Source organism: Elephas maximus, chromosome 1 (assembly GCF_024166365.1).
Source record: "Elephas maximus indicus isolate mEleMax1 chromosome 1, mEleMax1 primary haplotype, whole genome shotgun sequence".
NCBI classification, from domain to species: Eukaryota; Metazoa; Chordata; class Mammalia; order Proboscidea; family Elephantidae; genus Elephas; species Elephas maximus.
This window is the reverse complement of record NC_064819.1, coordinates 79,840,406-79,855,482: the sequence shown is the minus strand read 5'-3', so window position 1 is coordinate 79,855,482 and position 15,077 is coordinate 79,840,406. Positions and strand designations below refer to the sequence as shown.

The window sequence follows — 15,077 nt, the reverse complement described above, 5'->3', positions numbered from 1 at the left end:
ATCATACTCATTTCATTGAATTCATGCTATTCCTTAGATAGTCTATTTATAGTTTGTAGTGGTGATTTTCAGAAGCAAATACAGAGATTTGTGTCCAAAACAAATATTTTCTGAAGAAAGGAAACTCCATGGGGACACATCCAACAGTGAAATTTCTCAGGGCCCCAAGAGTGGAACATCCTGTTGGAGGAAAGGTTAGGAAAGCTGTCGGTACGTTCACAGTTGAGAAACAAGTCAAGCTTAAGGTCTCTAACTTGTACATAATCCACAAAATCAGTCTCTACCTCACAGAGAAATCCTTGTAGGAGGGTGAGCATGACAGTCCTCATTTTAAATACAGAGCTCACTGAACACCTAAGAAGTTACACTCTAGACCCACCAGCTGTATGTGAAGAGTGTGGGAAAACCTTTAGCTCAAGCAATGGCCTATTCAACATATGGAAGTCTAAACTGGAACTAGACCCTGTAAATGGGATGAGTGTGAAATCTTTGTCAAAGATCAATTTTTTTTTTGAAGAATATTTCATTATGTTTTCGATGAAGGTTTACACAGCAGTTTAGGTTCCCATTTGACAATTTCTATACAAATTGTTCAGTGACATTGGTTATATTCTTTACAATGCATGAATGTTCTCATTGTTTTTGTTCTGGTTGTTTCTTTTCCATTAATCTAATTTCCCCATACATTAATATAATTTCCCCCATACATTCTCAGTTTTAAAGTAATTGTTGACTGTTTGGTCTCATATAGTTAATTTTTTTTAAAGAAACACAGTACTGACAGGTAATATTCATTTTTTTATAAATAATTTTTATTGTGCTTTAAGTGAAAGTTTACAAATCAAGTCAGTCTCTCACATAAAAACTTACATACACCTTGCTACATATTCCCAATTTCTCTCCCCCCGCCCCCCATGAGACAGCCCGCTCCCTCCTTCCACTCTCTCTTTTCGTGTCCATTTTGCCAGCTTCTAAGCCTGTCTACCCTCCCATCTCCTCTCCAGGCAGGAGATGCCAACATAGTCTCAAGTGTCCACCTGATTCAAGCAGCTCACTCCTCACCAGCATCCCTCTCCAACCCACTGTCCAGTCCAATCCATGTCTGACGAGTTAGCTTCGGGAATGGTTCCTGTCGTGGGCCAACAGAAGGTCTGGGGGCCATGACCACTGGGGTCCTTCTAGTCTCAGTCAGACCATTAAGTCTGGTCTTTTTATGAGAATTTGTTCTCCTGTTCCCTCAGGGGTTCTCTGTTTTGTTCCCTGTCAGGGCAGTCATCAGTTGTGGCTGGGAACCATCTAGTTCTTCCGGTCTCCGGATGATGTCGTCTCTGGTTCATATAGCCCTTTCTGTCTCTTGGGCTCGTTATTACCTTGTGTCCTTGGTGTTCTTCATTCTCCTTTGATCCAGGTGGGTTGAGACACATTGGTGCATCTTAGATGGCGGCTTGCTAGCTTTTAAGACCCTAGACACCACTCTTATAAAGTGGGATGCAGAATGTTTTCTTAATAGATTTTATTATTTCAATTGACTTAGATGCCCCCTGAAACCATGGTCCCCAAAGCCCTGCCCCTGCTTTGCTGACCTTCGAAGCATTCATTTTATTCAGGAAACTTCTTTGCTTTGGTTTAGTCCAGTTGTGCTGACCTCCACTGTGTTGAGTGTTGTCCTTGCCTTCACCTAAAGTAGTTCTTGTACCTTTCTCCCACCCTCCCTCCCTCCCCCCTCTCGTAACCACAAGAGAGTATGTTCTTCTCAGTTTAAACTGTTTCTCAAGATCTTATAATAGTGGTCTTATACAATATTTGTCCTTTTGCAACTGACTAATGAAGATCAATCTTTAATCAACATTGGAGACTTCACACAGGCAAGAAACACTACTTTTGAAAAGCCTTTACTCAGAATGGAAGTCTTTAATCATCTCAAAAAACACACTGGAGAAAAAAAGCTTTCTTTGTAATCAGTGTAGTAAAAACTTTACTTGCCAGTCTATATTGATTCAGCCATCGGGGGGCTCAGACAGTAGAGAAACATTATGAGTGCAACTCATCCTCCTTTTGACATCAGTGTGTAAAATGTAATGACTATAGGAAAGCCTTCAGTTAGAGAATAAGCCTCACTGAGCATCAGAGAATCCATTATGGGAGAAACCCTGTAAGCAGGAAGATCGTGGGAAACCCATCAATCAGAGGGCAGCCTGCACTGAGAATTATAATGTTCACTCAGGGAAGAACTAAGCAACCCAGAAAGAGACTGAAAGTCACAATTGTGGGCCTCGTTGAAAATTAGTTAATGAGGGGAACCTCTGTGAGCAGAACAAGGCTGAGAGAAATCAGAGACCCAGTAAATGACTTGTCCAACATCACAACACACACCCCTCAGGATAGAAATGCTTGGAGGTAACAATTGCAGGATATGGTTCAGTCCAGGGTTTACTGAACATTAGAAAAGTTACACAGGAGAACAATGCTACAAATGTGAAGAACGTAGAAAGACTTTAAGTGCAAAAGCTGGCCTTGTTGTTGCTGTTAGGTGTCATCAAGTCGATTCCAACTCATAGCGACCTACGTACAACAGAACGAAACACTGTCTGGTCCTGCACCACCCTCATAGTTTTGCTACGCTTGAGCCCATCGTTGCAGCCACTGTGTCAATCCATCTTGTTGAGGGTCTTTCTCTTTTTTGCTGACCCTCTACTTTACCAAGGATGATGTCCTTCTCCAGGGACTGGTCCCTCCTGATAACATGTCCAAAGTACATGAGAAGAATCTTGCCATCCTCGCTTCCAAGGAGCACTCTGGCTGTATTTCTTCCAAGACAGACTTCTTTGTTTTTCTGGCAGTCCATGGTATATTCAATATTTTTGGCCAACACCGTAATGCAGAACCACCAATTCTTCTTCGGTCTTCCTTATTCATTGTCCACTTTTACATGCATATGAAGCAATTGAAAAATATCATGGCTTGGGTCAGGCACACCTTAGTCCTTAAAGTGATATCTCTTCTTTTTAACACTTTATAGAGGTCTTTTGCAGCAAATTTGCCCAAATGCAATATGTTGTTTGATTTCCTGACTGCATGTGGGCATTCATTGTGAATTCAAGTAAAATGAAATCCTTGACAACGCCAATCTTTTCTCTATTTATCATGATGTTGCTTATTGGTCCAGTTGTGAGGATTTTTGTTTTTTTATGTTGAGATGTAATCCATACTAAAGGCTGTAGTCTTTGATCTTCATCAGTAGATGCTTCTAGTCCTCTTCACTTTAGCAAGCAAGGTTGTGCCATCTGCATATTGCAGGTTGTTAATGAGTCTTCCTCCAATCCTGATGCCTTATTAGACATTAGAAAATCTACATTGGAGGGAGGCCCTATAACGTGGTGTGGGGAAACCTTTTGCCAGTTGTCAGTGCTTACCCAGTACCAGTCTGTCCACACTGGAGAGAAGTGTTGTTATTACAATGAGTGTGGCAAAGCCTTCAGTCAGAACACAGGCCCAACTGAGCACACATTGGGGGAAAATGCCTTTCCAGTATAATCTGTGGAGTAAATAGTTTATTAGATGCATAATATTAACTAAACATTGGAAAATCTACTGGTGAAAGACCTCATGATTGCGGTAAGAGTAGGAAAACTTCCTTCTACTGTTAATTCCTTATCTAGCACCCAGATATTGCCAAAGGAATTGAGTAAGCTGGTATCAGACAACAGAGCAAATTGTCTGTAATAATATATTATTGTTAATAATGTGATTTATTGGGAATCTATTATAGACTACGTACTAGTATATACTAAACATAGTTGCTTCTCATTATTCGTGGAAGTTATGGTCTGTTAAATCATCGTGAGGACGTAATTTGTGAATCCTAAGTCATTGCTCCCAGCAGAAATACAGGTTTAGTTTCCTATAAGCCTCAGTACATTTTCATCAATCAACCAATACATAATCATGTTATATGTGTTTCCGTTTAAAGACACCTTACTTAATATATATATATTTACAAATAATTAACTACATGTAATTTCTTCAAAATAGAACACTAGATGAGGAGGTTTAACATTTTCCGAACCCTGAGTAATGTGACTGTAAATTTCTTTGGCTTTCATTCCCACAAGGCGTTCCACCATGCTTTTTTAATCTGTCATCATCTCATTGAATCTACAAATTTAGCCTCTTTTCCATCACTTTGTCATGTAATATAGATGTTACTCTAACACTTTCTGAAGCAGCCTCAAGTACAGATTGGTGAGTTTCCTCTTCTTTTTCCTAGATGCACCATATTGATTGATTAACAGTAATCACACAGTCAACAGCACTATTGCTCATGTCTGAAAAAAGCTTACCTAACACACATAGTTTCTCTCTAAGGCACATCACAGCCTCCTGTATTTAGGAATATTAGAGCATTTTAGCACTAAGCTTGGGGACCCTTTTAAGCAGCAAAATCATGAACAAAAAAGCACAAAAATTCGAGAGACAAGGCACTAAGTGGACTGTATGTTTATGCATGACAGCTCAAATGAGAGGGCAGAGCACCACCTTGTTCAACCTCAGCTGGAAACGTGTGTGTCACTCAACTCAAGTGTTTACCACTGTGCGCGTGTCTGGCAATGGGCATTGAAGCACCATGAGTATTGATTGTGGGGCTACAAAATAAATTTTACAAGTAGACAAATTCAAAAATACAGAATCCACAATCAGTGAGGATCGACTATTTATAGTATACTCTTTACACATGGCATGTTTTATAGGTGAGACAACTGAGGCTCAGTAAAGTCATTTGCTCAAAGTCACTCAGTTATTAAGTGCCAGAAGAGACCCAGATCTAAATCTCTCAAGTTCATACCCTTTCTCTTAAATGGTGCTCTGCCTCTGCAGCATGCTGCTGTCCTACTTATGTTACAAAACTTGGCAACTGGCCTCTAGTACCCAACAGTGTTCTTTTCGTCATTGTGGGAATATGGATTATACCCTTCCCCCACTTTTCTCCCTTTTCATTCTCTCTTTTTTCATTTATTCATCCTCATACTCTGAATGCTTCAATCTGATCCAAGATGGAACATAAGAGCAGTAGTCTGCAAGTGGCCATCGCTTCCTACAGGGCCTCCAGGTGGTTATGTAAAAAATCTCAGTTTTAACCAAAGACTGGAGTCTGCATTTAGAAGCACAGAATGAACCTCTATACATATAAAATATGAGCAAATATGGTAAATGGGCCATAAAATCTTAGTGATCAGTGGATCCAAGAAATGAGGACCTGTAACCCACAGTAACATCCAGCCCTCCCAAAGAAACCACTGTGGTAAACAACAGAACAGCCTAACTGATGTATCTAAGATAGGAATATTCTATTTTTTGTTAATATGTTCATGTTGGGCAGTAGCAACCAAATTTTGACCAATACTCAAAATGTTAATTTTTTCTATTGTATTTTTTTTTAATTAATTAGGCTTATAATTAAAAAAAAAGTCTAAGTATCATGCCAGGTATTATGATGAAAAGCAACAAACCCTGTTATATGACTTAATACTGTGATATTCCTGAGGGTCACCTTTTCTGTTCCTGGTTCTCCTAGTGGTCATCTCCATATCACTAAACAACATGCCTGTTACTATTCGCTCGTTTACTTTATGTAGACATTGTCCACTGAATTCTTGCTACATTAGGGTGGAATTTAAGTCACGTACAGTCCCCACAGTATATTTATATTACTAGTCTCAGTTCCTCCTTTTGTCACCTGGGTGAGATTAAATTTTTGATCATTTTTGTAAACAAGGGTTTATTCAACATGTACTCTGGCAAAATCATAGTATATGCCTAGTTGCATGACTCAGTTTATGTTTAACAGCATGGACATATCTAAATATTCTTGAGCCTTTTCCTCAGTCTATGCCACATACCTTAAAGATAGATCAGCTTCTTGACCTGAGCAAAGAACTATATCAGCATTCATGAATTAGATGCAAATTGATTCTTTAAAACAGCTGGTTGTGGACTCTCCCATTAGAACTGTGAACAGGAAATAAAAAAATCCACTGTCTCCATGTGAACTCTGAAAGTCCTTCCTTTATTGACATATGGTACCTGTGTTTTCTGCCATATATTTTCTAGAAGCTCACATAATTCATATCACAAAACCTTGGTTTGTTTTTGGCTTCTGGTTTTATTATCACTAATAATAATCTAGAGTTTAAAAATTAGTCATTTCTTTCCTACATGAGAATTAAAAAATTGACTATGTGTTAAATAAGTAGCTCTGGTGGCACCATGGTTAAGTGCTTGACTGTTAACCAAAAGGCTGGTGGTTCAAACCTACAAGCTGCTCTTCAGCACAAAGACCCGGCAATCTATTCCTGTAAAAGTTACAGCCTAGAAAACCCTACGGGACAGTTCCACTCTGTTGCATGGGCTTGTTATGAGCCAGAATCACCTCGTTGGCACCCAACAAAAACAACAACAACGTTACAGCCTAGAAAACTCTACGGGACAGTTCCACTCTGTTGCATGGGCTTGTTATGAGCCAGAATCACCTTGTTGGCACCCAACAAAAACAACAACAACGTATTACGTGCTATTACATTGAGTTTAGGTATTAACATTTTTCCAGATGAGAAATATGGATTCAAAATACAAAAACGTCATTCGACAACAATTTTATCAGTACAGTTACGTCAGGGTCCCACAGTTTGATTTTTTAGTGCTTTCATGTCTGGCTCTGATCTGCTTTGATGCCCAGTGTGATCACTTTTAAAGAAACTGATTAGCAACCATAGTTCATAAAAGATTATACATTATAATTCCCATTAATAATGGTACCTCAGTGTAGTTTTTAGCTTGTATGTTTGTATTTTGAGTGAAGTTGAACAGCTTTGCAGATGTCTGAGGGTTGCTAGCATTTCTACTCTGTCAACTGTTCCTTTTTTTTGCCAATTTTCTCTACCGGGTTATTATTTTCTTCTCAGTTTTTAGGAAATCTTTATATTTTAGGGATGTTAGCCTTTTGTGATATGTTGCAAACTTTTTTCAGCGTATCATTTACCTTCTGACTTTTTTAATGTGTCCTGACAAGCAATATATTTTATTTTTATGTAGTCAGATTTATCTTTTATTTTTTGGATTTTGGGTCGTGGTTAGGTTTCTTCACTCCCAAGTGTTAGAATTACTCCTGGTTTCTTCTAAACGTGTATGGGTGCATTTTTTACATTTAGATTTAGGATCCATTTGGAATTTATCCTGATTGTAGTACATGGTGAGCAATATGGATACAATTTTATCTTTCACTAAATGACTATGAGTTGTCCCAATAAAACTGACTTATAAGCCCTCATTTCCCCCATTGATTTTAGATGCCACCTTCATCATTTATGAAATATCCATATATACCTGGGTCCATTTATGAACATTTTTTGGTCTGTTTATGCATAGATACCATATTCTTTCAATTGTATTCGTTTTATAATATGTTCTAATAATGGATAAGGCTGCCCCTCACCATTGTTATTTCAGGGATTTCCTGGCTATTCTTACCTTCCCATTTGAATTTTATAATCAACCTATCTAACTCCAAAACAGTATGTGCTGGTATTTTTATTGGAATAATATCATTACAAATATATTTAAGAAAGGTTGACATCTTTATTGAGTCTTTCTAAGAACTGTATATGGCTTTCTATTTAAAATTACACTTAGTCTTTAAGGAGTGTTTTAAGGTTTTCTTACACAGGCTTTACACATTTCTCAAGTTTATTCCTAAGTATTTTATCTTTCTTTTATTGTTGTTATTGGAAATACGATCTTCCATTTTATCTTGTAGCTGGTTATCACTGGTTATGTGTATACATAAGGGCTATCAATTGTGTTAATTTTATATCCTGTTACTTACTAAATTATCTTTTTTATATGGCTTCTTCCCCATTGAATTCCGTTGGTTTTCAGAGCATAAAAATGGACCCCAAGAGCATTGTTGAAGGTGAGAAAAGCAGGCACAAACCAGCAGGTTGCCCCTTGAGGAGTGTATGTAGAAGAGGCCATGTCCTTTAAGCCATGAAGCACTGTTGAGTAGGGAAGGTGTCAGAAAACCATACCTTTGAGGCACTGCAACGTCACAGATGCATAAACCCAAATAAAGGTGAGAGTGAATGAGACAGGCAGCCTCAGAACTCAGCCCTTCTAATGGCCTGCTCAGGCTTATCTTCCTACACAGGGCGGAAAAGGATACACATTTTTTTCTGTAATTTCCTTGACAAGATAACCACAGAATGAGCCATAGCCGGCCTCAACTGGTTTTAGAAGGTTTTCAATGCCATCTTGACAATTTAACATGGTTAAGTTTTTTTTTTTTTTTTTTAAGCATTAGGCTACTAACCAAAGGGTCAGCAGTTTAAATCCACCAGCCACTCCTTGGAAACCCTATAGGGCAGTTCTACTCTATCCTATACGGTCACTGTGAGTTGGACTGTACTCAACAGCAATGAGTTTACGGGGTTTTTTTTAGCTCAAAAGAAGTGCATCAAGTGCAAAATATATATAAGCACCCTGCCTCTGGGTGGAGATTAAACATGCTAATGAAAGAAAATCAAACTCTTCCTCCATCCCACAGAACTGAACCCTTGTCTAAAGAAAATCCAATCGTCTACAAGCTCCGGAAGCCTGCACTAAGGTCCATCGTGAATATTCATGATAAATTCACATTTCCTCGTCTGCTCTCTGTAAAAGCCCACTTCCTCAAGCTGCCTGCAAGCAGTGTTGGAGACACCAGCCCCAACTTTCCTTTCCTTGAGCAACGAAATAAAGGCACCTTTCTGATCTCCCACCTCTGCCTACTGTTTATTGACTGTGACAGTCCCACATAGCAAAACCTGGGGTTTCCATCGGCCAACATGATGACTGAGACAAACATCCTGTTGCTTCCAGTGGATGGGGACACAAGGTGATGCCGCGTGTTACACAGTAGAACTGCTTCATAGGGTTTTGTTGGCTGTAATCTTGTCGCCAGGACTTTTATTCCGTCGCACTACCACGGAAGAAAGTAGTCCAGACCAAACTTTATAGATGAAAAAACCCAAATGAAAGTGACAACGAAGAGTAAAGGATTTCCTTATCTTCAGATCCTCTCTGCAAGCGTCCACCACCAATCGGGTTGGGGAGCTCCGGGAAAATGGCGGGGTAAACAAGGGAAAAAAGAATTCCCTCTAACCAGGGTCGTAAGAAACCCCAGTGGCTCTTCCCGGTGGACGCGAAGGAAAACCACCGAGTGGAAAAGCCGCCCTCAAGCCCCACTTCCTAGAGCTCCCGCGGAAGTGCGTTGTGCGCAGGCTGAGCGACCATGTCCTCCGCACCGACCGGTCGCTTCCGGCCTTTGTGGGTGTCTCTTGGAGGGTTCCGGGGTCCGTAGGGGCGGTAGACCTCAGCCCTTCGCCCTCCCTGGGGCCGCGGGTGAGCCAGCCCGTGTTCCGGGCCAAGAGGAGGGGTAAATGGCGGTGGGACTGCGGTTGCCTGGCGACGGGTTGCTGCGTTCCCACGGCCTGGGCCCCTCAACTCAGCTGAGGCCGGTGCGGGGTGGGCTCCGGTCTTCCCCCGCCCAGGTGGGGCCGCAGGACGCTCCCCTCCCCGCAAACCATATCAGAATAGTGTATTCATGAGGGGTCCGCCCCGGGTCTCCGCGGACATTACGGGTTGTGCGCCCCATTGCCTCTAGATTTGCCTTGGGCCGTGTACTCTTCGGCTTCTCTAGACGTTTCTAACATTCCTAGCTCACAGACACTGACCGGTGTCCTAGGGAACCTGCCCTGGGCCTGCCTGGCAGCCTTTATTTACGTTTAGAATCATAGAGCGCGACGGCAGAAGAAGGCCTTAAAGAGCAACATTTCCAGCCTTTTCACTTTATCAATGAAGAATGAAGAGAGGAGCATAGAGACTAAGTTACAAAGAAATAAGTTCGTGTGACTCTTCAGCTTTTGGAGCTTCATGGTTTCCCCCAGACAGACGTCTGGGCATTAAAAAAATAAAAAAGGCAACAAACCAGCGTTGCACCAGCCTTTTATTGTGGTTATGTACTTGCCCTAAATGTTTATTTTATACCAATTCGTTGTTCTTTATTTTAGAACTAAGTGGAAATAGGTTTCCTTCTCACTCTTCCATCTTGAAAAGGGGTGAAATAACTTGGCTCTTGGAGCTTTTTACTTAGTCTCTTTAGGTTAGCCTATGGTATTTGGAAGTCTTTTCTATCATAGTATTTCCCTGAGTATAATCAATTAACCTAGAGGCAGATTTTCAAGGTTCATATTTAAATTCTTAGAACTAGCAATGTTTGCTTATGATGTAGTTTGTGTTAATAATGATGGCTTGTTTCTCCAGTTCACCCAGGAAGAAATTTTCCAGGGAATATATTGCTTAAAACACTGGTACAGCTTTGACATGGCTATGATGGCAGCTACGTGGACTGTCCCGGCCCCTGCAGACCAGGATGAAGTTTTGGAAGTAAAGATAGAGAAGGAGGAGAAGGAAGAATATAAGTATACCACCAGAAAGGATCAGAGGCTGAAAAAGAACAACTCCCATAGCAGAGAGGTCTTCCGACAGTACTTTAGGCAGTTCTGCTACCAGGAAACATCTGGACCCCGTGAGGCTTTGTGCCAGCTCCAAGAACTTTGCCATCAGTGGCTGAGGCCAGAGACCCACACCAAAGAGCAGATTCTGGAGTTGCTGGTGTTGGAGCAGTTCCTGAGCATCCTGCCTGAGGAGCTCCAGGCCTGGGTGCGGGAGCAGCATCCGGAGAGTGGAGAGGAGGCAGTGATTGTGCTGGAGGATTTAGAGAGAGAGCTGGATGAGCCAGGAGAGCAGGTGAGAAATAAGATGTGGTTTCTGTTTGAGAAAAGATAAATTGTGGACATCTATTTCACAGAGCCTCAACTCCATTAAAGGATTAAAAGATGATGAAGTTAAAGTCACTATTTCTGGGGGCTGAGATGTAGCAGCAGAGGGGAAAGTTGGTGGAGAGGGGCAGGGTGGGGGACTCATGCTTCTTTGCGTAGCAGAGGCCTAGTTAGGTTGGAAAGCTGAGTTGTGAGTAGAAGAGTTGAAAGTAGAGTCCAGGACCTTGAATATCAGCCTCTGGAATTTAGATTTTATTCTGTAGGAAAGAGGTTCTTAACCTTTCTCCTTGCATGTAAATAAGCTTTACTAACTCCAAGATGTAAAAGAGAACCAAATTATGTAGGACCTTTTTTTGTTTTAACATTGGTAAAAGACAGTGGTTCTCAAACAGTGACAGTTTTTTACCCCTCAGGGCATATGGCAATGTCCTAAGATATTTTTGGTTGTCATAAGTGAGAGGTGCTATTGGCATCTAGCATGTAGAGGCCAGGGATGCTGCCAAACATCCTACAGTGCACACAGGACAGTCCCATACAACAAAGAATTATCCAACCCAGAGTGTGGATAGAACCAAGATTAGGAAATATTGGCATAAGGCATATGAAACAGTTAAATAAAAAACAGTAAGATAGGATGTGTAATCTAGCATTGGGGTACAAAATAGACTGCAGAAAGAAGGTGTATGTGGCAAGAATTTCTAAGTTTGAAATAGAGCCATGAAAGAGTAACTACAAAGGATGAGACATGTCTTAGGTGGTAAATTAACTAGAAATGATGACAGATTAGAGGTATAATAAAGAAAGAATAAACGGAGAATTCATTACTGAGCAAAATCTTTTTTGGGCTAAGCATCAGAGATTTCAAGTTTGAAAGACTAGTGTAATGGAGACACTCCTAACAAAGACTGTAGGGGAAGATGGATTGGGGAACAGTTCGTTCATTCAGCAAATATTCACTTAAAGTCTGTTTTGCACCAGTCATCCATGTAGGCACTGGGGATGCAACAGTGAACCAAGCATAGAAGGTTTCAGCTCTCCTGTATAGTCTACTGAGGAGAGACAGATAGGAAACAAAATAACAAACATACAATATGTCAGTGGTAATAAATTCTATGAAAACGACAACAATAAAGCAGGGTAAAGAAATAGTGACCATAGGACAGGTTATACTATTTTTGATAGAACGTTCAGGGAAGGCTTGACATTTGGGGCAGGTAAGGTGACACTTGCAGTAGTGTCTGAATTAAAAGAGCAAGCCATGCAGTGGTCTAGGATAAGAGCATTCAGGCAGAGAGAATAGTAAATGGAAAGGTCTGAAGGTGAAGATTTGCTTGTCATGGTAGAACAGCAAGGAGGAGATGGAGTCAAATAGGTATTGGAATCAAATCATGTAGGAATTTTCGGCCATTATAAAGATGTTGAATTTTATTCTGAGTAAAGTGGAAAGTCATTGGAGAGTTTTGAGAGGAGAAGAGAGAGAATCTGACTTAAGTTTTAAAATAATCATCCTCAATGCTATGCTGAGGAAGTTCTATAGTGGGGAAGGGGAGGGCAGGGAAATATAGGGTCAAATGTAGAAGCAGGGAGAGCAGTTTGGGAGGATAGAGCCATAACCAGTAATCCAGGGAAGAGATATTGGTGGCTTTTTTTTTTTTTTAGAATAGTAGCAGTGGAAGTGGTGAGTTGTGATTGGATTGTGGATGTATTTTGAAGGTAGAGCTTGACAGCATTTGCTTTTATGTAGTATGTAGTTCCTGGATGTGAGAGAAAGTGAGCGGTTAAGGATTATGCCAAACTTTTTGGTCTCGACATCAGGTAGAATGGATTTGTCATTCACAGATTGGGAGAGAAGTAGGCTTGGGGTGGAGGGACTGGAATCAAGAGTTGGGTTTCAGATAAGTTAATTTTGAGAGGTCCATTAGAACTCAAAGGAGCCCTGGTTTTGCAGTGGTTAAAAATGATCGACTGCTAACTGAAAGGCCAGCAGTTTGAAACCACGAGCAGCTCCATGGGAGAATGTTGTGGCATTTGGCTTCCGTAGAGATTTACAGCCTTGGAAACTCTATGGGGTCGCTATGAGTCGGAATCGACTTGATGGCAGTGGGCTTTTTTTTTTTTTTTTAAATCCAAGTGGAAAAGTTGAGCAAGCAAGTAGGTATTATGAGTTAGAATTCAATGGAGATGTCTGCGCTAAAAATATAAAATTGGGAACTGCATTAAAGCCATGACCCAGGATGAGATCATCAGAGTAACCAGCAATGCAAACTGAAGAGACTCAGGTGCAGGCAAAAACGTTGAGTTTATATTGCCAACCTGCCATCTCTTTGAAGCATGCCAGGGGCAGCTAATAGAGTTGACAGCTTGATTTCTAAGGCCCAGCCAGAGATTCAGGGATAAAAGGCACGGCTCACTGTACTGGCTTTTTTTTTTTTTTTTTTTTCCTTGAGGTATCAAAACATCTATTTCTGTACATCTGAGATAACATTCTGCTGATTCTGTTTCCTAGTCTGGAAAAAAAAAAAAAAAGCAGAGGTTAAAAAGTGAAAATGTGTCAAGGACATAGAGGCAGTGTATGGCAATGACCTCTGGCTTAAACATTTAGCCATTGAGTGGGTCGGGGGGAGGAGTCATTTGGAGGGCCTGCTGTATGCTAAGGCCCTGTTCTTCATGCTTCACATACATGGTGTGTTAAAATGTCAGACAGATTATGTAACTAGTCCAGAACTACTAAACTAAGAGACAAAGTAACTAGAGTGAATCCAGATCCCAGCTTTTCACAGTGCCATTCTGGGGAGACCTATTATTTTTAAATGGAAGAGGGAATGGGCCCATGGAGGAATGGGAGTCACAGAGGGGCTGAAATTGCTGAATAAAGAGTTTATTGCGGGAACAAGAGTCAGAGGGAAGTTGAAAGGGGTGGGATTGAAGGCACATGTAAAGTGAGCCTTGAAAATAAGAAGGGAAGGAAAGGAGATGAAGGTAGTGATGGGTAAAGTGAAGAATGAATGAAGAAGTAAACTCTGGGCAATTGTTAGGTCAGATAAGTAAGAAATAAGATCATTTTCCCAGAGAAAAGTGGGATGAGGGCCTCAGAAGAGTGGAGACATTGGGAATAGTTTCTGGGAGTGAATAAAGAAGAGATTTCTCTCCTTCATGTTTCCTTTCTTCTTCAACCTCTTTCTTTTCTTTTTCTTTCTCCTTTGTTCCCTTCTCCTTCTTTATCATTTCTCCATCTTTTCCCTTTACTTATCCCCTTCCCTGTTCTTTCAATTTTATTTTTCCCTTCTTTCTGCCTGTTTTTACCTCCTTTTCCTTCTTTTTCCCTTTGCTTTCTCCACTTCTATGAGCATAAGACAAACATATAAAAGTGGGACAACTAACATACGTTAGAATATAAGAATAGGAGAACTTGCTTCCAGCTAGGGAAGGGAAGATTCTTCAGAGGAGGCAGCTTTTATGTTGACCTTGAAGTATGAGTAGGATTATGACAGGCTGATTTCTGGGAGGGAGATCATTCCAAGCTTCAGAGAGCTGGGTATGGGCCTTTCTCCCCACTGCCATGAATAGGATACCTTTTCTTTTCTGTTATCCAGGGGACTCTCTCAGTTATATCTCATTTTCCTCAGGTCTCAGTCCACATGGAGGAACAGGAAATGTTCTTGCAGGAGATGGCACCTCCAGGAACAGAACAAGAACCCAGCATGTCCCTTCAGTCCATGAAAGCTAAACTAAAGTGTGACTGTCCAGACCCTGAAGTCCAACAGGAACAAGGTAAAGAAGAAAGATGTATCTTGAGAAGAAGGGGAAGACAGGGTTAACGGGGCATTTTGGGCTCTTTTGTAGCCAACACTCTCTCTGATCATTAAAGACCTCTCTAGATTCTCACGGCACTGGGGTTGGTTTGGTGTTTTTTAGATTCTCAGCCTGGTGTGCCACTCTTAAAATATTCTTCAAAAAGACTATATTCTTCTTTCTCTTTGTACTTACAGTTTTCCAAATAGTGATTGTGTTTTGTTTGATTTAATATTAATTCCTGTTACTGTTATCTTCCTTTGCACTGACCTCCCTGCTATTGCTAGCCCTTATCCTACCAGACATTACCACTATCTTCCCCTTTGACTATATCCCTCCTCCTCAATTAAAAAGCCTTTGCCCATGATATATGCAACTAACTCTCAGATGGCGTAGGGGGAAAAAATTGTGTAC

General features: G+C 40.8%; 1 protein-coding gene across 5 annotated transcripts in view; it reads left to right on the top strand.

Moving 5' to 3' along the window:
- The first annotated feature begins 9,275 nt into the window (after positions 1-9,275).
- The window catches only part of ZSCAN12 (zinc finger and SCAN domain containing 12), a 29,932-nt gene continuing 24,130 nt past the window's right edge, over positions 9,276-15,077 (top strand). Inside the window, exons 1-3 of one of the 5 annotated variants that reach the window (XM_049886725.1) lie at positions 9,276-9,581; positions 10,354-10,839; positions 14,498-14,642. In XM_049886725.1, coding sequence (XP_049742682.1) covers positions 9,471-9,581; positions 10,354-10,839; positions 14,498-14,642 — 742 coding nt within the window. In that variant the 5' untranslated portion in view covers positions 9,276-9,470. The remainder of the gene's footprint in view (positions 9,582-10,353; positions 10,840-14,497; positions 14,643-15,077) is intronic. The other 4 variants (XM_049886735.1, XM_049886746.1, XM_049886768.1 and 1 more) reach the window with 4 other exon arrangements.